The sequence below is a fragment of the Oncorhynchus tshawytscha genome, linkage group LG30 (genome assembly GCF_018296145.1).
Source record: "Oncorhynchus tshawytscha isolate Ot180627B linkage group LG30, Otsh_v2.0, whole genome shotgun sequence".
Taxonomy (NCBI): Eukaryota; Metazoa; Chordata; class Actinopteri; order Salmoniformes; family Salmonidae; genus Oncorhynchus; species Oncorhynchus tshawytscha.
This window is the reverse complement of record NC_056458.1, coordinates 15,458,077-15,481,843: the sequence shown is the minus strand read 5'-3', so window position 1 is coordinate 15,481,843 and position 23,767 is coordinate 15,458,077. Positions and strand designations below refer to the sequence as shown.

General features: G+C 41.0%; 1 protein-coding gene across 1 annotated transcript in view; it reads right to left on the bottom strand.

Annotated features, from left to right (window-relative positions):
• Positions 1 to 23,767, bottom strand: part of LOC112250235 (teneurin-1-like) — a 180,122-nt gene that overhangs the window by 60,100 nt on the left and 96,255 nt on the right. Inside the window, exons 4-6 of the mRNA XM_042309579.1 lie at positions 20,601 to 20,844; positions 15,394 to 15,632; positions 3,834 to 3,983 (exon numbers count right to left, since the gene is read on the bottom strand). Of these exons, the coding sequence (XP_042165513.1) occupies positions 3,834 to 3,983; positions 15,394 to 15,632; positions 20,601 to 20,844 (633 nt within the window). The remainder of the gene's footprint in view (positions 1 to 3,833; positions 3,984 to 15,393; positions 15,633 to 20,600; positions 20,845 to 23,767) is intronic.

The following is a 23,767-nucleotide window of genomic DNA, read 5'->3' as shown; positions in this document are numbered from 1 at the left end:
ACACACACACACACACACACACACACACAATTTGCACCAAATGAAAATAAATGCACAAATGGGTATAAACACAAATGAGAACAACGTTTGTTGCTGCACCTAGATATTGGCTCTCCCTCTGCCGCTATCAGATAATGAGAGAAAATACAGGCAGACTTTAATCCGTTTCATTTCATTGCCTCGACTAATAAATCCTCCTCGGTCCTTTTAGGAAACGTTCTATCCTCATTGTCAGATGAAACCCTGCATCTGTTCAAACTCGTGCTACACAACTGTAAACAGAAAGGAAAAACAACCATATCTAATATGGTGTTATACTATGGTGAGGAAGGAGAAGACCAGCGAGCTACCGGATGCTTGAGCAAACACCTTCCACAACCAGGCGTGATCTAATTACTCTGTGCTGGTAACCCCTGGTGTCTGCTCTCTGGCAGGTATGCCAACATACCAGGGTGTCACATTATTGATTCTCTCTCTCCTGGCAGGTAACATGAGATCAGTTCAGCTCTACTGTACACATTAAGCTCTAAGAAAAAAGCTGCTATCTAGAACTTTAAAGAGTTATTCGGCTGTCCCCATAGGAGAACCCTTTGAAGAACCCTTTTGGTTCCAGGTAGAACTCCATTTTTCTACATGTAACCAAAAAGGGTTCTACCTGGAACCAAAAAGGGTTGTACCTGGAACCAAAAAGGGTTCTTCTATGGGGACAGCTGAAGAACCCTTTGGAACCCGTTGTTCTAACAGTGTAATTTTATCTGTTTGGTGTCTTCTTATCTTCACATAACTCAATGTACAGAGCTCTGGAAACCACATGTTTTTAAATGTCTTTTTACTTAATCTAAATGTGTTTTTAAAAACCATCTAAATACACATACATGTCTAGACATCGATCACATGGATTGGTCACACATTAGTCTTGACAACCTTGTGAAAAAGATTGGTTTGGTTATCATAGAAACGGAGACCATTTTTTGTCAAGAAAACACCACCAGACTGGAGCAGGTGGACAAGGTAATGGCAGAGTTACTTTGTGCTACCAGAATGCATTTACTAACTCAATCACTGTGTATAGCTGTGTTACGCGGTTTAGGAGAGGTGGTGTTTGGTCTGTGCCACTGCCACCACAGAACTCATTACAGGGTAATGAAGGCATATCTAGCTGGTGCCTCTCCTGCAGGCCATCTCACCTGTCACTTAAACTGGGTTCAGAGGGTGGGGTTGGGAGGTAAATTAGAAAAGCGTTTCAAAATAGTCTGGCATACAAGCAAATTAATTCTCATAGCCTAAGGGTTACCCTGATAAAACAATTATTCCAGTAATCTATTTACAATGAAATGAAACCGTCTTTTCAATTAGTTATAATTTTCCCTCACAATTGGACAGCTGAATAGAACAAGATTTTAATACTTGGGTCTGTCTGTTGATTGAGACTATTCTATACCCTTTCATCCATCAGATCTATGCTGATAATAATATATATATATTTTTTAACCTTTATTTAACTAGGCAAGACAGTTAAGAACAAATTCTTATTTACAATGACAGCCTACCAAAAAGCAAAAGGCCTCCTGAGGGGACGGGGGCTGGGATAAATAAAATAAAAAAAGTTAAATAAAAATACAAATCTGATTGCTATTCTAAAGAAAATGTACATACTTAGACCAAATACAGAGGCTGAATTATAGGGACTGGTCCAACACATCATCCTATGGGAAGGTCCAATAAAAAAAAGTCTGAAGCTCTAAGAAAATTCCCAGAACTACAAGTGAGAAATGCCAATGAAAGAAAAAAAATATATATACATAATAATTCTGTAATTCTGTATACTAAGGTAAAGGTCTAAAGTGGATCAAATGCAACGTCATTCTAATTTGTTTCGTAGAACAGGGAGGTTCAGAAGTGGAGCTTGCTGGAGGACCTCTGGTCTGAAAGAGTTAAAGATGACGCTGTGGGCGGTAGCCTGCTAGGGGATTAATCCACACTCTCTTACTTTAATTAACTGCACATGAAGCTCCTCATGATTACTTCATAGTCAATGCATGCTAATGTAACCCAGCACAGCTGCGCTACATTGTACTAGCCACAGAGTGTACACAGCCTTATATACTGTCTCAACCTAGCAGTACTACCTGTAGTTTCCTATTCCTCCCCTTTGAGGAGAAAGGATGGATGTGTCAGAGGCCTATGATATGGGAATATTGAAACTCAGACACCAAGCTTTTACTGAGATCCATTATGTGCTTATGCAGGGGCAATCCAATATTTTCATAACTGATTTGATTTTAATCTACTCTTCAACATTGCCCTAGTTGCAGAGAACATTTTCTGGTTCACGCGCTTATAGAAATGAGATTGAATTATGTGGAATGGAACTGAATTATTTCACTCATTGCCGCAATGGAATTGTACGTCTGCGGTATTTGGGACCCCAGGGTTGGTCTGGTGTTATTGGCATAATGCTATATCTCTATCTCGCTGATTCTAGGAGTTTATTTTTTATTTTTTGGAAGTGGGAAATGTATATAATCATATCTTTATCGTGCTAATGGAGGCAATGCCCTGTGAACACATGAGGCGTTTTAACTCGAAGATGCCCTGTGAACACATGAGGCGTTTTAACTGGAGGATGCCCTGTGAACACATGAGGCGTTTTAACTGGAGGATGCCCTGTGAACACATGAGGCGTTTTAACTGGAGGATGCCCTGTGAACGCATGAGGCGTTTTAACTGGAGGATGACCTGTCAACACATGAGGCGTTTTAACTGGAGGATGCCCTGTGAACACATGAGGCGTTTTAACTGGAGGATGCCCTGTGAACACATGAGGCGTTTTAACTGGAGGATGCCCTGTGAACACATGAGGCGTTTTAACTGGAGGATGTCCTGTGAACACATGAGGCGTTTTAACTGGAGGATGACCTGTGAACACGAGGCGTTTTAACTGGAGGATGCCCTGTGAACACATGAGGCGTTTTAACTGGAGGATGTCCTGTGAACACATGAGGCGTTTTAACTGGAGGATGTCCTGTGAACACATGAGGCGTTTTAACTGGAGGATGCCCTGTGAACACATGAGGCGTTTTAACTCGAGGATGACCTGTGAACACATGAGGCGTTTTAACTCGAGGATGACCTGTGAACACATGAGGCGTTTTAACTCGAGGATGACCTGTGAACACATGAGGCGTTTTAACTCGAGGATGACCTGTGAACACATGAGGCGTTTTAACTCGAGGATGACCTGTGAACACATGAGGCGTTTTAACTGGAGGATGTCCTGTGAACACATGAGGCGTTTTAACTGGAGGATGACCTGTGAACACATGAGGCGTTTTAACTGGAGGATGACCTGTGAACACATGAGGCGTTTTAACTGGAGGATGACCTGTGAACACATGAGGCGTTTTAACTCGAGGATGTCCTGTGAACACGAGGCGTTTTAACTGGAGGATGCCCTGTGAACACATGAGGCGTTTTAACTGGAGGATGACCTGTGAACACATGAGGCGTTTTAACTCGAGGATGACCTGTGAACACATGAGGCGTTTTAACTGGAGGATGACCTGTGCGCCACCCACCCACCTTCCTACCGGCTCTTTTATCTGACCCACAATAAGCATCGCACAAGAAGGAAATCATTCTCCTTGCCGAAACATATTCAATCCAACACGCTGGTTATGAAACAACAGGTTTCTTATGTAAACACAGAGGAAGACAAATAGGAGGAGAGAGCCCTTGGATCGCCCCTTGCTCTAGCTTTTGTTGTATGGTCTGACAATGTGAATCAAAACCTGGAGGCTTCATAACATCAATCTTTGCCCACCACCGCTTACCTTTGTTGGTGTTGTTGAGGCCGGGCAGACCGAAGGGCGTGAAGGTTATGTCTATGCTCTCTGAGTCTCTGTCCAGTTTGCTGAGTCCATTCTCATAGAGCTGCCCATCTGCTGGCTGCAGGTGCCAGGTCAGCCCAAACAAGTGCACTGCTGTAGGGGAGAGCCATGTTTTAGCATGGGGCGGGAGGATTAGTGCTAGAAAGAGAAACCCAGGGCATTAATCAATCAACACCTAAGAGTAAGACATCTGATTAAACCTGTCTGCAGCAAACAGTACCTAACTACAGTGTGGATACAAGGTTCCTGCACTTTGGCTATATATTACAATTGTAGTTATTTGACAGAGGACTAGTCATTAGTGCTAGGAGAGAGACACACTAGCATACTGTTTGTAAGACATCCTGCTGCTTCTATGCTTATTACAACACCGTAAAGCAACTTTTCTCCTGTCATTCATGACAACTTCGCTGACATTTCATCTACTACATCCCAATGTAATTAAACAAATAAAAAAGTATACTTTTTTTACTAGATATAAGAGTGGTAGGTTACAGTATGAGGTTCATGAAATCTATTTAATGGAATATTGATAAGTAGCTGTCTAATCTCCAAAGAAAGGTAGGATAAAGTATGTGACTTTCTAAGTAATGGATTAAAGAAAACCAATATGGTCAAAATTAAATATTTATTTAATGTGAGACTACGGAATGGAATTAATTGAGAAAGATTTTGAAAATCTAATTCCACTGCCACTCGTTTCCAAGAGGGGGCATGAGTCAAAACAGAGATTCATTACTTTATGTAGTTCCTTTCCCAGTAATCCATACAGCATTTCTAAGAATGGCAGAGCCAGTTACCCACTGACAGGATAAGCATTCAAATCTATTAGGGAAAATATTTTCTGAGATCATTTGGAAGCTATTTAAATATTTTAAAAAGATCCAGAACATCGTGTACTTGACAAACACATCACACCTCTCATGGTTTCTCAATCTGCAACAGGCAAATCACTGCATTACGATGCACAACAACACAATACCCCATAACAACGTAGGAATGGTTAAACAAAGGTGAACAAAGGCAAAACACAGACAGAGATATGCACTAACTCTAATTTCAGAGGAAAACAAAAACACCTAACAACCAAAAGGAGGGAGGAGAGCAGGATAAGCAGCAGTTTAACTACTATGTATACCACCTGACTCATGAGCCTTAACCAATCCCAAACCCAGCAGGACTCCTCTGCACTGATTAGACATGGTGGAGATAGACATTGTATTTGAGAAAGGTGCTGCTCTGCATAACAGCCGTCCCCTCACTAGCGCAGCATTTAGATACTCAGATCAATGTAATTCACCCCCTGATCACTTCGATGTCTTTTGTTATTCATCTGCCTTCAAACCGCAGCTAGGGCAGTCATATTGGGGGACGGTCTTAAAGAATGCCTGTTGAAATGGTTTTTTTGTTTGTTTTTGCAGACAGCTGAGTGGGAAAGCCTAATTAGAAGGAAAGTAGTTCACACCAATTTGCATCTGCTTTACATATTCAGTGGAGGAATAATTGATGCTATCTGCTTTTAAAATGTATAATGCATATTCTGATTATGCAGTTTAGAGGGAAAGAATTAGATTAAACCCTTGTCCTCTACTTGGGTAGACCCAAGAAACAGACAGCTGTAAAGTTGTAATGAAATTGAGAGAGAAACATATCGCCTCAGTAACAGATAAGAGTTTTGTTTGGGGTTTACCAATAATGAGGAAGGGAAGATTTGATTAGATGTTCTCTCTAAATAAGAAAGGGAGGGAATGTTTGGCTCAGGAGGCAACTGCAGTGTCCTCCTTATTAAGCCACATTGCACTATTGACTTGTAACTTGTTAATTGATTCAGGCCAAACTGTATAATCACATTATGATCACCTTGTTGCTAATAAAAATAAATAATAATCCCCATACAATTGTTTTTGCTCTACAGGAAAAATAAATGGAAATCAGAATTATGAATCAACAAAGTTCACCCTGTATTCTCAACAACATGATCCAAAACGATTAGGTCTGGAGTAAAACATGCACATTTTAGAGCTCAAGTCAGTATTCCCCACGAAGACATGATAGTATGAGATGTGCCCTTTAATGGACCACAGACCTAAATAGCTACTTACACCTTCAGGCCTTTATGCCACACATTTATAATGAGTCTAATTCCAATTTAGAGGCATAAAGTAAATTACGTTTCATCCATAGCTGTTATCATTTGACAGGCAACCAGCAAAACAATTGCTACATGGACTATCTGAGTTGACACTTGTATTTGTTTTGCACCTTTTCTATGCACACTCACAGGACTCTACACACTCACAGGACTCTACACACTCACAGGACTCTACACACTCACAGGACTCTACACACTCACAGGACTCTACACACTCACAGGACTCTACACACTCACGACCACTGACACTCCAACACACACACAAAAGCATGCACGCACACGCACAAGCATGCACACGAGCACACGTCATTTGCTCACACACACACACACACACACACACACACACACACACACACACACACACACACACACACACACACACACACACACACACACACACACACACACACACGCACATACAGGGCAATTATATAAGCTGCTGCTCTGTTTATCATATATTCTGATGCCTAGTCACCATACCCCTATACATATCTACCTTTATTGATTCAGTAAAACATTGTAAATATGGTATTGGAACTGAACCCGTTTAGCTTACTTACTTTCTCGTGTTCTTCTTACTCCTTATTTCTATTTCTCGTGTGTTTTTATTCTACCTTATGTTATTTTTAGTACTACATTGTTACTGATTACTGCATTGTTGGGTTTAGAGCTTGCATTTTAGTGTACTTGTGCACGTGACCTTAAAACTTGAAACGGAAACAGATAGGGCTCTATCCCTATCTGTGCAGAGCACATGCCAGTCCGTTGGTTGCGCCTGCTGATCTGTCCTGTACGGAGATTGCGTGCCTCCGGTATCCAAACATACATGGCTTGAGAGATGCGGTCACCGGTCAAGTGTGTGTTGCCAGCTACTTTGTTTAAATATCAACAGTACTGCCACAGCAGCATACCGTTGAATGAATACTTAAGAACCCTTGACATAGCCTACATCATCAATATTTGGGCTTGTTGGCTAAGCGCACCAGAGAGAGGCAGAAAGACAGAGTAAAAGACATTGAGCTAGCAAACTAGAGATTTACATCAAACCTCAACATCAATGATCGGCTGATAGCCCACCCTCTTTTCCCAATGTCAATCATGTCTTTAGGAGGCACTGTAACTAGCTTGCTTACCATTTGTGATGATGAGTGAGCGTGTTGTTGCAGAAATAAATAGGCCTATGCTAATAAAAATGTTTGGAAAAAAAGTTGTACATTTTGAGCACCTGCCCCCTGGAAGGCCCTCCAGGCAACGCTGTAAACTAGTCAGTGAATGTGCCCAGAAATAACTAAATCACAACACATGAACTGAGTGTTTGGAGGGCAACATTCCACAGTTGACCTACAACACTAGGCCCCCGCCTAGTTAAAGTAGCTACAAATCAGGGCTTTATCCATGTGATAGTGAGATTACTGGGGGCATCAGTTTGCATTACTGTGTATTGGTGCCCTGCAGAGTTCTGTGGGAAGACTTTGGGGAGGGGTAATGAAGAGCAAGCACTGGATTGGATTCTCAGCAGGTGGCTGGATGTGTAGGATCCCAACACCACTCTTGTTTCCACAGGTCGGGAATCCAAGGAGGATTTTCCTAAATGCAGTTCAGTTCACAGACTGAAAGCATTGCACCACATGGAACTGTCTGCCTCCCACATCATATTAGCTCGCAAGTTAATAGTAGTACTACTAGTAGTGGTACTACTGAGCAGTAGTAATAGTTCAAGTAATAGTTCAACTACCATCTTACAAAGTATCAATCAATGAATTCATATTAAATGATACAGAAATACTGTTGTGATGACACATTGCCTTCAGAAAGTATTCACACCCCTTGACTTTCTCCACGTTTTGTTGTGTTACAGCCTGAATTTAAAATGGATTTGCATTTACATTTTGTGTCATGACCTATACACAATACCCCATAACATCAAAGTGGAATTATGTTCTTAGCAATCTTTACAAATGAATAAAAAAAATTAAAAAATTAAAAGCTGAAATGTCTTGAGTCAATAAGTGTTCAACCCTTTTGTTATGGCAAACCTAAATAAGTTCAGGAGTAAAAATGTGCTTAACAAGTCACATAATAAGTTGCATGGGCTCACTATGTGTGTCCAAGATGACATTTAATGTTCCTGTGTGGCCTAGTTACAGTTTTATTTATTTTTATTTTACCTTTATTTAACTAGGCAAATCAGTTAAGAACAAATTCTTATTTTAAATGACGGCCTAGGAACAGTGGGTTAACTGCCTTGTTCAGGGGCAGAACAACAGTTTTGACTTAAATCAGCTTGAAAAGCTATGGCAAGACTAGAAAATGGCTGTCTAGCAATAATCAACAACCAACTTGACGGATCGTGAATAATCTTTTAAAGAATAATGGGAAAATATTGTACAATCCTGGTGTGCAAAGCTCTTGGAGACTGACCCAGAAAGATTCACAGCTATAATCTGTGGTGTGGGAGCTGTGCTTTGGCAAAGTGGGTGGGGTTATATCCTTCCTGTTTGGCCCTGTCTGGGGGTGTCCTCGGATGGGGCCACAGTGTCTCCTGACCCCTCCTGTCTCAGCCTCCAGTATTTATGCTGCAGTAGTTTATGTGTCGGGCGGCTAGGGTCAGTTTGTTATATCTGGAGTACTTCTCCTGTCCTATTCGTTGTCCTGTGTGAATTTAAGTGTGCTCTCTCTAATTCTCTCTTTCTCTCTTTCTTTCTCTCTCTCGGAGGACCTGAGCCCTAGGACCATGCCTCAGGACTACCTGACATGATGACTCCTTGCTGTCCCCAGTCCACCTGGCCGTGCTGCTGCTCCAGTTTCAACTGTTCTGCCTTATTATTATTGGACCATGCTGGTCATTTATGAACATTTGAACATCTTGGCCATGTTCTGTTATAATCTCCACCCGGCACAGCCAGAAGAGGACTGGCCACCCCACATAGCCTGGTTCCTCTCTAGGTTTCTTCCTAGGTTTTGGCCTTTCTAGGGAGTTTTTCCTAGCCACCGTGCTTCTACACCTGCATTGCTTGCTGTTTGGGGTTTTAGGCTGGGTTTCTGTACAGCACTTTGAGATATCAGCTGATGTACGAAGGGCTATATAAATACATTTGATTTGATTTGATTTTGATTTGATAATCACTGCCAAATGTGATTCTAACATGTATTGACTTTGGGGGTTGAATACTTATCTAATCAATATTTATTAGTGTTTTATTTTCCATCATTTTGTATTTAGTATTTTGTGTAGATTGTTAACAAAAAATTACAATTAATTCAATTTTAATAACACTTTGTAACACAACAAAGTGTGGAAAAAGTCAAGGGGTGTGAATACTTTCTGAAGGCACCAGAACCGAAAATGTTTCTGTCCCCATAATTTAAACGATGGAATATTGCAATAGAGTTGCATTAAAGATGTGGGACACAGTCACCTACTGTAACACTAGCAGCAAGTCATCTGAAAGTAAAGGCCTGCTTAGTCAGGTGAGACCTCACATTGGCACAGTGGCACCAGAGGACAAAACATGAAAGGTAAGTCATACTTGGCTCTTTGTCAAAATGGCTGCCAGTATGCAAACGGGTGACACTTTGTACTGTTAAAAAGGTGTTCTCTAAGGGACTGAACCAGAGCCAATCAGCTCTTTAAGAATAGAAGAGGCACTAGAGAAAGAGAGACAGAGAGAGTAAGAGAGAGAGAGAGAGAGATGGCGGGCATTGTGGCAAAAACACACTCTAAAGGTTATTCTTACCACACTATCATGGCAGATTGATTATTATGTTGATCATTACCAGAGCATTTTCCGTATGACACATAGCCTCTGCCTACCTTACGCTCTCTATTGTTGGCCAATAACGGGAATAGGTTCATTAACCATGGTTGAGTAGGGGGAAAAGATACTTCCTAATACCAGTGCTTTTGGTATTAGTCCCACAGCTACTATGCTCAAAGTCCATTCTGAGCTCAGGAGAGGTGTCAGTTCCAGTAGAGATTGGCACTTGATCTAAACTTCCCTGTACTGGGCGAAATAATTCACTGCCTGCCCCCTGCACCCCAGCCTACGCTCTCTTCAAAAAGGGCATTGTTTGGTTTATAGAGCCACGACCAGAATACTAATGAGAGACTGAAGAGAAAATGGATCGATCAATACGATCACAATGAGGCATGAAAGGTCTGCTACCTTCAAGGCAAGTCGCCTGGAATCATAAATTCCTTGGCTGCCCGGTTCCCTTTCACAGAGACTCTGACTCGGACACTTTGACATTACTCAGTCTTATTGATCCTAACACTTTCCCGTCTGTTAAACCAATACCACAGCTGACAGGTATCCTTTACAGTGCCCTAATGAACTGAAAAAATCAAAACATTTAATTTTCTCCAAGGAATATTGTTCTCCTCACTGAGTCACAGCCTTTCAATACACATTGGAGAGAGATATCTAAACTTCATTAAGGCTTTTCTTTTACTCAATACCAAAAAAACTCCTCAAAAGGTAGAGGAGTTTTATTGCTTATAAGTTATTGCACTAATAAACATAATTGGAAAAGTAATTAATTGGCAGTCATTTTGCAGGTGAAGTGTTGCAGTTGAAAGAACCGCTGTGGGACTACTCAATCACAGAGATGGAGGAGGAGAAAGAAAGGGGTGAAGGAGGTGGTGGAGGTGGCAGGGGAGACATTGTTCCTTCCTGTGTTGACAGCGTTCTGACTTTGAAAACAGGCAACTGTAACTTCCTGTTCAGCTTATATCACCTCTGGGTATGTGGGTGACATTTTGGAGCATTTTAATTAGCACCAGGTTGTCCCTTTAGTGAATGAAGAGTGTTTCTGAGGAGAATGGAGTAGTTGGTACTTACTCCCAGTCGGAGTCAGACAGTGTGGCTTACCGTGCTATATCAGCAGTATGCCTGCATGTTCTTCTATTTCTGCCTCTCCATAACATTTTCATCATTCATTCATCGCCCTGGGGCTTGTGCGCCTCCTCTAAGTATGACACAATGACATGTCACCGTTGTCTTTGAGGCATTTCTCTTCTTGTGTTGTGTGGAGTCAAAATAGCTGTATGGTGGGGGGTCTACAAAGTGTCAAACGCAGATTGTCCTTACATCTTAACCTTTCACTGGCCCCACCACCTCCTGGAGTTTCAAGGATGCTCTACACAAACAGCAATGCATTCTCATCGGAAAAGTTTGTTTAGTTATTTGAAAGAGAACTTCCAACAGTGGAGAATAAAATGGAACGTGCCCTTCCCATGCACCAGTGTGTTTCCTTTGTTGTTGTGCTACAATTGGAACACATCACAACGATTTGCAAATCAGTTACACAGTATGATACATTCTACTTCTGATCTGGCTAAATGTGCATACATGTGCTTTTGATGGAGTCTTACGAAGACAAATACTGTCCATTTAAAACATGTTTGAAGAGATGGATGCATGCACAGCAAATCGCTGCAATGCAAATGTTACAACTAGCCGCTCCAGCCCAGGCCCTGCGGTCCTGCTGCAACTACAGCAAACAAATGCCATGGCAATGTCTATTCTGGGGTCCAGACTAGCATGAACCAGAACAGATAAGAGTAAATACAGTAGATACATAAATAGCAGGGTTGATCACACCAATGGTGACATCAAGCAAAGCCATAAAGGCCTGTGTCAAGGCACAGAGAGAGCCTTGACACAAATCTGTGATTTGTGATGACTGCTTCCTTCCATGTTCATTGAGATTTGTGATGTGTCACCCCCGAGGAGAGACTTGTGGGTAATAGATTTTCCACCTGTGTTATTTATTTGACATTTTTATTTACAATACCAACATTATTTGTGATGACAGTACATCTGTTCATTTACGATTTGGCCTGAGTGCCTAATAACTAGATGGAATTAACATTTAGCTGCTAATTTCAAAGCTGTTTGCAACTGTATTTCAAACTCAGGAATGTAATCAGCATTTTATTAATGTAGCCTACTACCGTAGCCATATAGATTTTTTGGTCAATTCAAAATTGGTAATGTAGCATTTATAGTAGACAAATGAATAATAAAGCAGAGAGCTGTTAAAAGATGCAGTCAACGTTTGTTAGACAGCGGAGGATTTACAATCCCTATCCCTCGCCTGCACACAACGGGCTGATGGCTCCCTTTGAAATGGTCTTATTAAAGGGGTGTTCATGCACGGTCATGCAGTTTAGTAAATTGCAGGTCTGAGGATCAAAATTGGAGGTCTGAAGTCTTCCATCTTGCTCTGTGTTGCATTTCCTAAGATCTTTATCGATCTAGTGTTGGAAGCTTAAGGGCATCATCTCAATTAGGAAAAACACACAGACGTCTCTGGGTCAGAGCCATCCATAGCCATGGCACATGAAGGTTACAATGCTCTCATATTAATATCAGTCAGTCCTAGAGACAACGCTATGCCAGACTGAAAGACAATGCCTTAGACATCATACTCATGGCTACGGACCTTAAACGATCAATCTGTTGTTGCTCTCTGATCACTAGGTTTATTGATAATCTTAGTGAAAATAGTAGGCAATATGACCTCATTGATATCTGAATCTAAAATGGATACTGATGAAAACAAGGTTGCAACAAAGTAACACTTTCTCTTAATTAAGTACTTTCAATATGTATCTATAATTGACATTATAGACGCCATATAGATGAACTACCAGTGTAATATCATATGTACAGTATCATATGTACAGCAACTACATCGTACTTAATGTACACTAGTCCATGTAGTTATGGAGTATGCCTACTTACATTACCACTTTGGCACGGACCTGTTTTTGTATTTTCTTCTTCTAGGAAACAGTGGGAAGTATAAATAACTGTCTCTACTGGAGCACCTACCTGCTACGTGACATCCTTTCATACGGTAGAATAAAGGCTGAACTTTAGCTACCTAATGTAACGTGTTATGCAACAGTCTACCTGTCCTTTTCTGCATGTCTCTTGTCCAAATACTGTTGTTTACAGTTATAAAGGACAAGAACACAACCAATATGACAGTTATAATACCAAAATGACATGGTGATACAAATCCAACGACCAGTACATGTTCAAGGGGTTTAAAAACCGTGGAAATAATTACCCTCAGATAGAACTTAAGGCATGTTTGCTTCCTGTATCTTACAGACTCACAAACAACTTTTGGATGGATTTTCAACTAAACTATCCATTCATCCTAGTGCATGAAATAAAATAAGAATGACACTGGGAAATAGTTGGAGAATGAGACAATAAAGAAAGTAAATACAAGTGGAAATATAGAGTGATTTCAGTGCCAACAGTATCTGTACATGCATTCAATATTTTTGAATTTGTATTAAGATATTTTTGCATTTGTAATGGTCAAATTGAATCACATATTCTAAAATTAAATTTCAATTTAATTGAATATTAAAATTCTATATTTATTTATTCATTGTCAATATGGTCGATATTGCATTCATTGTCTTTGTTTTCAAATTACAATTTCAAGTTGACCAAAGTTTCATATATTCAACTTCTCAGATGTATTCAGATTCAGTTTTCAAATGTGGTTCTCTAAATTCAGATTCAAAAGCAGAGACAAAATCCAGGTACTTTGCCAGCAAGGAATGGTAGAGGAGAACAGATAGATTCAAACGCTCTCCATGTTAATCAGGTTTCTGCCGGTTTCTGAAACCAATGTGGCATGTAGAATTCATTTTCTTCCTATGAATTTTTGCGTTTGAGCCGTTTGGGCTCTAAGCTATTATGACCCCATTCCTGAAAGCTAAGACTCTCTGGAACATTAGACACATTAGAAGGGAGTGTGACAAAAAACACAATTTGGCCCCCATAAGAATATAGTTAAATAGCCCTGTCATAACCCTTCCAAGGATAGCTTTTCCACTCCCTATTTAATCTTTCTCTTATGACTGACTGGGTTTGAACCGGATCTACTGCATGTTACAAGACTGTATTAGAGCCCACTTAGCTGAAGCCCATAGGGATGAGTTCAGGAAGCTAACACAAGTCTTCGAGTCTCCAGCAAGGTTACTCATAAAAAGAGTGTGGACCTTAGTTATATTTCACCCCCTTTTGACCTCATACATGCGACCTTGCCTGAGACCTGAAGACGTGCTATTTTGACTGATCGATCGGGTTCTAACCCAGGCCTCCAGTGCACAAGACAATGTCACTTTTCAGGTCTCTGACAAGTTACTCTTCATGTACTGGAAGCGTGTTACCCTAACCACCTGTGTTACACTTCACCCAACTTTGACCTCCTCCTCGAGACCCAATCAAGTAACAGAACTTAGGCTTTAGCTCAGAAGCTAACAACGTCTTAACCCAGTCAGTTACCCTTATAATGAGAACCCTTGCAGGAGGCTTGAAACTAATACATGTCTAACACAAACCAAAACATGTCAAACTAACACGTCTTCAGGTCTCCTGTGCGTCCTGTGAGCATCATAGAGGGGAACAGAAAGCATGACCATGTTCCAGAGGGTCTTAGCTTTTGGGAATGGGGTCATAATAGCTCAAACGGTTCAAATGCAACAGCCAAATTCATGAGAAGAAAATAAATTCAACATGCCACATTGGCTTCAGAAACCGCCAGAAACCTGATTAACACATAGGGCATTTGATTCTATCTGTTCTCTCGGCACCCGAGTGGCGCAGCGGTCTAAGGCACTGCATCTCAGTGCAAGAGGTCATGCTTTCTGTTCCCCTCTACAGTCCCTGGTTTGAATCCAGGCTGCATCACATCTGGCCGTGTTTGGAAGTCCCGTAGGGCATCGCACAATTGGCCCAGCGTTGTCCAGGTTTGGACGGGGTAGGCCGTCATTGTAAATAAGAAGTTGTTCTTAACTTAACTGACTTGCCTAGTTAAATAAAAAAATATTCTCTTCTACCATTCCTTGCTGGAAAAGTACCAGGATGTCTCTGGTTTTGAATCTGAATTTCGAGAACTGAATTTTAAAACTGAATCTGACTACATCTGAGAAGTTGAATATATGAAATTTTGGTCAACTTTAAATTATAGTTTGTAAACTTGAAACACAGACAATTAATGCAATATGCACCATATTTAAACTGAATAAATAAATATTGAATTTGAATATTCACTTACATTTAATTTAAAAACCGAATGCAATATTAATTTAATTCAGTCTCAAATGATGAAATACAAGTTCAATTTACTCATTCAAATATTACATTTGTGCATTACGCACTGAAAAATATTGAATTCAACATCTAAAATACATATTCAAAAATATTACAGTTCATGTTGGCACTGAAATCCCTCCATATGGAAATGTTATGCTTTTGTATTATACTGAATTGTTCAATAAATATAGATAATATAGATAGGGAGAAATACCCGACTTACCAATGACGTATGTGAGCAAAAGAGCGAGGGTTACGGTGATAGCGGTGGCGCTTAAGGCAGTGCATTTCCAGTTGCAGCACTTGTAGGGCTTGTTGAAGGTGAACATGGGTCTGGAGAAGGTGCTCCTGGGTAGGGGCCGTGGGGGTGGGGAGTACACTGTGTTAGATGTCAGAGGGTAGTTCTGACTGGCAGCGCTGAACAGGGCAGAGGAGCCTGAGCCATGTTTGAACAGGAAATGCCTGCAACACACCAACAGAAGAGGTTGACATGAATGAGAATATACACAACATAGCACATTACCATACATTACTATTTCATTGTTAAACACTTATGTGTGAACATTTACACCTTTGTGCACCAATAAAAAATGGTGTAGATATGACATGAATAAATGCATAGATTAAAACCCTTTCCATCTGCGTAGTACTTAAATAGAATACAAACCAGAAAATACTTCTGTTAGTTACTTGTGTACTTCTAAGTTATTGGTAAACTGCTAGAAATGCACATCATTAAAATCAAATCTCAAAATGCAATCCCATTTCCCTCCCTGGCCAAATGATATACATCCTAAATCTAATTAATGAATGCTCCCAACAGGCAAACTGCCTTAACGTGTACACTCCTGAGAGAGAGAGAGAGAGAGAGAGAGAGAGAGAGAGAGAGAGAGAGAGGGACAGATAGAGCAAGAGAGAGGGAGGGAGAGAGAGAGAGGGACAGATAGAGCAAGAGAGAGAGAGAGAGAGAGAGAGAGAGAGGGACAGATAGAGCAAGAGAGAGGGAGAGAGAGAGAGAGAGAGAGAGAGAGAGAGAGAGAGAGAGAGAGAGTCTAAGACATTTATTATTAAATTCTTACAGCTGACAGTGATGCTGAATGCTGTGCTTACATTGATTTATGCTAATGCTGAAGGGTGGCCAATTCCTCCTCACTGTGAACTTGACCTTGGAACCACTGCCTTTATCTAACAAGCTGTAGGCGGCAGTGTTTAGGGAGGGAATAGACCGACCAGCGGAACAGAAGAACACAAGTGGGAAAAAATAACCCTCATTGCTCAGGTCCTTAATTAGAAAAGGTTTTAATACCATTAGCCGCTATCTTTAATGTGCCCAATTAAAGATGGGAGAGTACAAAGGTCAGTCTTATAGAAGATTATATCACAGGGCTTAATTGCTGGGCCAATTTTCGTAGACAGCGTAATTAAGTTTAAGTATGGTTCACAAAGGGATAAAGTTATCTGAGACATGTTTGTTTTTGTTGTCCAAGCCACTGTAAACGCAGCATCCCGTGGTGTTGGGTAATCCTCCTCACGGTCTGCGGGAAACACTCATGAAAACGGACTGAATTGTATGGTTCAGTCATGGACAGCGGACATCCAGTTTGGATCAGGACAGCACTGAGCTCAAGACTGTCTGGGATACTGTTCTGTTGTAGTGCTGTAGCTGACACTTGAAAAATGCATTATTAAGAGCAAAAAAACAGTCCATAGAGGAGCAATCAATTCCTGTCTTTGTGTAATTGAAAGAAATTAGGAAGAATATGCTTGTGGTCTTGAATATGGTCATTATGCTGATGTGACAGAAATCTGGAATTGCATTGATGTTGTGTCAGTGCCATATCATCATTGTCTTTGTGTTCTCAACAGGACATCGACTCGGCTGATGTCATTTAGACAAACGAAATGAACTGCTTTCATCCCATACATTTTGATGCTTTGAGGAAGGTGTTCAGGAGGAGGAACTAAGAAATTGGATCATTAAAATACTTGTTTCCCCCTCAAGACGTCTGTAATGATGATCTGAGGATCACTATTGATCACTGATCTTTACAATCGATTACTTTTCTTCTGTTGTCTGTATTTTCTATTGATGAGGTAGAATCTTATGTTAAACCACCATTTTGTGAAGGTACAGTATGTTTCTATGTGCGTTGGCCAGATGTCACAGGGAGCGTTTCTTCATAATATCAATCTGAAGGTGTTTGTGGAGGTGGGTGATACAGAGCACCTCATTTCTAGTCATTTTAGCAGTCTGAAAAACACTTGATGCTACAGTATACAGTGTTAATTGGAAGGCAGCTATGCATAATTGGTAACGTCTGCCGGTGAGAATTGACAACACAGAAATCTGAAATCAACAAAAATATGATAAATATTCAGTATTTGGGTTTATTTGGGTGAAGGCAAGAGCAAAGTGTTACAACTATGTCAACAGCACATCACCCAGCCTGTAGAGCGAATGTGCAGTAATACCAGTTGTTACAATTTTCTAAATGTAAAAGGCAATATATCAAATGTGGTGGTGTTATTGATATCTGGCCATCACATCAAACTTTCAATCTCATTACAATTACAATGATGAGATAAACAAGGCCAAGAGGAGGTATTGGATAGCAATCTGCTGATCTACATGAATGCTGGCATTGTATTAGGTTGAATATCGACCACAGGTTAATCAACAAGTTTCATTTAGGTGAGAACAGAAAGTCAGCACATAGCCACATCAGGCATGGTGACTTTCTCATCTTCTATGCAGAGTGGGTGACCTCTACGTAAGTTTGGGGCCTAAATGAGCACAGTCAATGTGATCTACCATAAGGGAGGGAGGATCTACCTACTCAATCAAATTTAAGATGTTCAAGTACCCCTACCCCTCCTGCAAACCTAATTGTGTTCATTTGTAATTGTTGTCACTGTTGTACATTACATACACCTATGAGATGTTATGGATGTTTTGAGCACAAAGTGTAGGGGAGAAAACATGCCTAAGGTAGGCCCTTGTTTTCTAGTCTCTTACTAACACCCTCTCATGCCAACTGAGTAATGGCTTCCTTGAGGAGGTATTATCAACCATGGAGCTCCTGCATCCATTCATTTGATTGCTTCAGTCCACTGAATCTATCCACAATGGCTGGGAAACTCAATTAAAGGAGAAGCTTTCCTTTTTTTTTTACAACCAAATATATTGTTTTATGTAAATAACATGTTACACCTTTTTGGTGATTTCATTTGTTTTTGGAAAACAAACCCCAAACATCAAATCCTTTAACTTGTGAATTCAGGTAGCTCTATGATGTAGTGTTCTCCCTACTGATGCTGCTACCCCATGCTTCATTCTTTTTCTCAAGACGACATGTCAACTTATTTTAGTCAACAGAAAGAAGTTGTTTACCTCTGATAGGATTGCTTATTTTCAATTTACAAGACATTTATGAATCACCAAGCACTGTTGGGTTTACCAAACAAATGGGAAATAGAAAAATAGGCCAGCGACTCATTTCACATTTCACAGACAACCCTTTAAATAAAAAACAATCTCAAAAAGCAGACAGCATAATTGTCAATCTTGACAAAGGCTCTCTACTTCATATGATTAATTTACTTTTTCATAGTTTTCCTGTCATAGTGGTCTCTCTTTGCATGTTAAAACCCTTTCCTCCATACAAAGCCAAACAAAGCTTGTCATTAATAACAAGCGGGAAATTCTTTGATTGGTTTTGTGTTCCACATCAAATGAAGAGGGGAAGATTTACCTGGTTGCTTGTGGTGTACAGTAATTGAATTTGCCATTTTCTAAGCATGAAAATGAAAGAAGCATATAGAGAGCTCAACTCATTTTAAGTTAATAATAGAGTTTTTCAACCTCTGAACTACCCACAATGACTTTCTCCATTACAGTAAATCTAATGGATTGAAATGTTGTATTTCTATATTTTCACCTTTGATCTGACAGCTGTTGGTAGCCATCGTTTCTTCCTATCAATTAGGAGTGTGGCCAGAGAGGAAGAGGCGAAGCGAGAGGTTTTACTCAGCTCAAGAAAATAAGGCCACAAAGTGAGGAATTTTTGTATGGAGGTCAATGAGAGGGTCGCATTTGGTCATCAAAAATGTAATTGCTAACTGCTACGCGAGGCTTATTTGATCAAATAGAAGTTTCATAATGGTTAGGTTGTTACGAATCCACTGATATAAGTGTGTATGTAGAATTTCGTCAATGACTTTATATCAGCGTTCTGCCTGTGGTCATAGAGATAGATAGAGGACTCATCATGGATATAGCTTGTTTTACCCCTGGACATTACCATTGAGGGCTTCCACCATTTTAAAGTACTCAATTGGGTGGGGATTCCTATGAGTTGGAAGCAATTAGCCAATGAAGAAGAAGAAAATGGACTACTTTTAAATGGAGATAGCCCCAACGGCGCTGCCAATGCCGTCACAGATGCTATAATGGCACAGACACAAAAATCAGTCCTCGATCTATCTCTCTGGCTTGTTCACATGCGTATCTGCCCTCTCATTGGCTAGAATGTTCCCACCTGATCTTGCCACCTCATCTTGTCTCTCCCCTCTAGTTTTAATGAAGGACAAAGATAATTCTTACCCTAAAAGGGATAAAGGTCACATTTTGGAAGCTTGGAATTCACACAAATGATATAGCCCGGCAGAGACAGGCACAGTTAAAAATTCTGGGGAAGTGATCACAAGAAGACAAGCCCGTTCATAAAGGGTGACCGCTTGAAGTGGTTTTCTCTTTGGATGTCCGTTTAAAAATTAAAAACCCTATTTGGTATGAATGGATACACTTCCAAAAAAGTTGTTGTTTCATAAATTGTCACGTGTGGCTATGCAAACACCTAGTCAGTTGTTGACAACCTTTCTTTTACAACTACAGCAGTTTTATATTTACATCTGATACATTTCTTTAAAGGCTTTTGCTGTGACAAGGATTGGAAAGGCCTTGATCTTGAATATGTTCAGTTAACAATGCATCTATTTATGTTATTTGGATTTGTACACCCCTTCACTTCTCAAAAGCATTAGCCCTGAATCTCATCAAAGCAATGTGATTTAGTTATGCACCACCAACCCCTCATTATAAATGTACACCATAATTCATCTCTATCAAGTGTGAATCATTAAAGAAGTCTGAGAGGTCTGTGACTGAAGTCACAGGGGTCTTCTCTGTAACACTTAACTCAGGCCAACAACATATCCATTCAATCGACTTTTCTCAAATCTGGCGCTATTTTGTGGATCCAAGTTACTGGTACTGCAGTGTCACGGTGATTAAGAACACAGAGGGAAAGAGACCAAGAGACCTGCATGACTCAATACTGGGGAAAGTATGGCCACAGAGCTGTTATGGTGTCTGCCACACTGCACTGACCTCATTACTAGGCAGGTGAGAGTGGTGGTGCCGAGGCCTACCTGGTCTCCAGGGGGATGTTGCTGTTGAGGGCCCAGCTGTTGTGGAGCTGGCCTCTGTCTCTGTCGGCCGGCTGAGTGGGATCTCCGTCCATCGCCTGGCTCCGAGCCGGCAGGGTGTTCCTCTGCAGTGCCTCAGAAACGTGAGCGTGAGGGGCTGGGCGGGCACATGTGCACGCGTGGGGAGGGGGTGGAGGTGGGGGGAGGGGTCTGAAGGTGAACTGAGCTGGTGGACTGCTGGGGAGCTCTGTGGGGAGAAAAGGAGAGAGAAAGCTTGAGAAAAAGCGTGAGAGAAAGTGAGAGAGAAAGCGAGAGAGAGTTGAGTCTTTTCTGAGTGGCTTGATAAGTGTCTGAGAGTTTTGTGACATTCCGAAAGCACTTAACGTTCTCTTTTCATCAATTTGGAGAGAGCCTGGGGGATATTTTCAGTTTAATTAGCACATGTAACAAGGTTATCATTCCAAAGTACAATTTTGAAAAAAAATCTAATTTTGCAATAAGATCAACCAATAAACATAAAATCAAATCAAGAATACAAGAATAAATCTATATACAAGGAGTACCAAAATCAAATCAAAGCTTTCTTAATGAAATTAAAAGAGAGCCACGATTGCATTAAATCAATATACATTTCTAAAGCCAATGAAATGCTTTCCCCACTATTGCTTGTGTGATGGAACGGTTTTAGTAAAAATGTCCAAAGTAACAGAATTTCCAAATCTTGGAGGATGCAGGTGTCTCATCAGGACTTGTTCTAGATTAGAAGATGCATGGCTATCCTTCTCATGATGTCTGGAGTGGTTTCAAAGTCAAACTAGAATCAATGGATCCATACTATATTATCAAAAATGTATTGAATCATTTGATAAAACAACAAGGTAAAATATATTAAGATGGATTAAATGACAAAATGTTTAAAAAATGATATTTAATGCCATAAAAAATAATTTGTATGTTTTAAAGTGAGTTACAAAACCATCCAGACCTATTCCTGTATAACTATAACTTCACACCTCGCTTCATATGGCATTATAGAGCCTGTTTACGATGCCCTAGCACTGCACAGCTGATTCAAATAACCAACTCATCATCAACTTTTGTTTATTTGAAGCCACTGTGTAGTGAACAGGGGAAACCAAAAGTTGCATCTGGGTGGGCTCCAGGACTGAGTTAGGGAAACCCTGCTCTACTCTATAGTTATGTGAGTAGTTATTAGTGTCTATGTAGAGGGTACCTTTGCAGAGTGTATTCATAAGTGTTACCAACTTTGTTATCATGATTGAGTTTTCCCCCAATTAGAGAGACAAGTCTGCATTAACTCTTCTCAGTTGTGTACGAAGAGACTAATGACAGAGTCCTGCGTTTGGCCTAAGAGGTTGAATTGAATTGTATTGATTTTGTTTGTCTGTGTGATACGTTTTACTCCTGCTTATTATACATCAGCGTTTAGATGCCAAGGATCACTTCTAAAGCATTATAGAATAATGCAGATTGGAGTCTGGACCTGCAGTAATCTGATAAGAGCACTCCTCTCCATTGATCTAATGGCCATTCATTCAGTTTAATTGTTCAATTCTTCCATCATTTCCCTTTTCAGAGTATTGATATTTACCAGGTAACATCTAACATAATTCTGCAGGTTGAACTCCATCAGATAAGGGGAAATGATTATTGTAGATGTATGAAGGGTACGTTGTTTGGGAGGGTAGTTTTCCCACTAAAGAATCCAAGGCTCAAATGGCTAATTATTAAAAAGAAAAAATAACATTTTATCAATCTTAATCCTAAAACATAATACACTGCTCAAAAAAATAAAGGGAACACTAAAATAACACATCCTAGATCTGAATGAATTAAATATTCTTATTAAATACTTTTTTCTTTACATAGTTGAATGTGCTGACAACAAAATCACACAACAATTATCAATGGAAATCAAATTTATCAACCCATGGAGGTCTGGATTTGGAGTCACACTCAAAATTAAAGTGGAAAACCACACTACAGGCTGATCCAACTTTGATGTAATGTCCTTAAAACAAGTCAAAATTAGGCTCAGTAGTGTGTGTGGCCTCCACGTGCCTGTATGACCTCCCTACAACGCCTGGGCATGCTCCTGATGAGGTGGCGGATGGTCTCCTGAGGGATCTCCTCCCAGACCTGGACTAAAGCATCTGCCAACTCCTGGACAGTCTGTGGTGCAACGTGGCGTTGGTGGATAGAGCGAGACATGATGTCCCAGATGTGCTCAATTGGATTCAGGTCTGGGGAACGGGCGGGCCAGTCCATAGCATCAATGCCTTCCTCTTGCAGGAACTGCTGACACACTCCAGCCACATGAGGTCTAGCATTATCTTGCATTAGGAGGAACCCAGGACCAACCGCACCAGCATATGATCTCACAAGGGGTCTGAGGATCTCATCTCGGTACCTAATGGCAGTCAGGCTACCTCTGGCGAGCACATGGAGGGCTGTGCGGCCCCCCAAAGAAATGCCACCCCACACCATGACTGACCCACCGCCACACCGGTCATGCTGGAGGATGTTGCAGGCAGCAGAATGTTCTCCACGGCGTCTCCAGATTGTCACATCAGTCACATGTGCTCAGTGTGAACCTGCTTTCACCTGTGAAGAGCACAGGGTGCCAGTGGCGAATTTTCCAATCTTGGTGTTCTCTGGCAAATGCCAAACGCTCTGCACGGTGTTGGGCTGTAAGCACAACCCCCACCTGTGGACGTCGGGCCCTCATACCACCCTCATGGAGTCTGTTTCTGACCGTTTGAGCAGACACATGCACATTTTTGGCCTGCTGGAGGTCATTTTGCAGGGCTCTGGCAGTGATCCTCCTGCTCCTCCTTGCACAAAGGCGGAGGTAGCGGTCCTGCTGCTGGGTTGTTGCCCTCCTACTGCCTCTTCCACGTCTCCTGATGTACTGGCCTGTCTCCTGGTAGCGCCTCCATGCTCTGGACACTACGCTGACAGACACAGCAAACCTTCTTGCCACAGCTCGCATTGATGTGCCATCCTGGATGAGCTGCACTACCTGAGCCACTTGTGTGGGTTGTAGACTCCGTCTCATGCTACCACTAGAGTGAAAGCACCGCCAGCATTCAAAAGTGACCAAAACATCAGCCAGGAAGCATAGGAACTGAGAAGTGGTCTGGTCACCA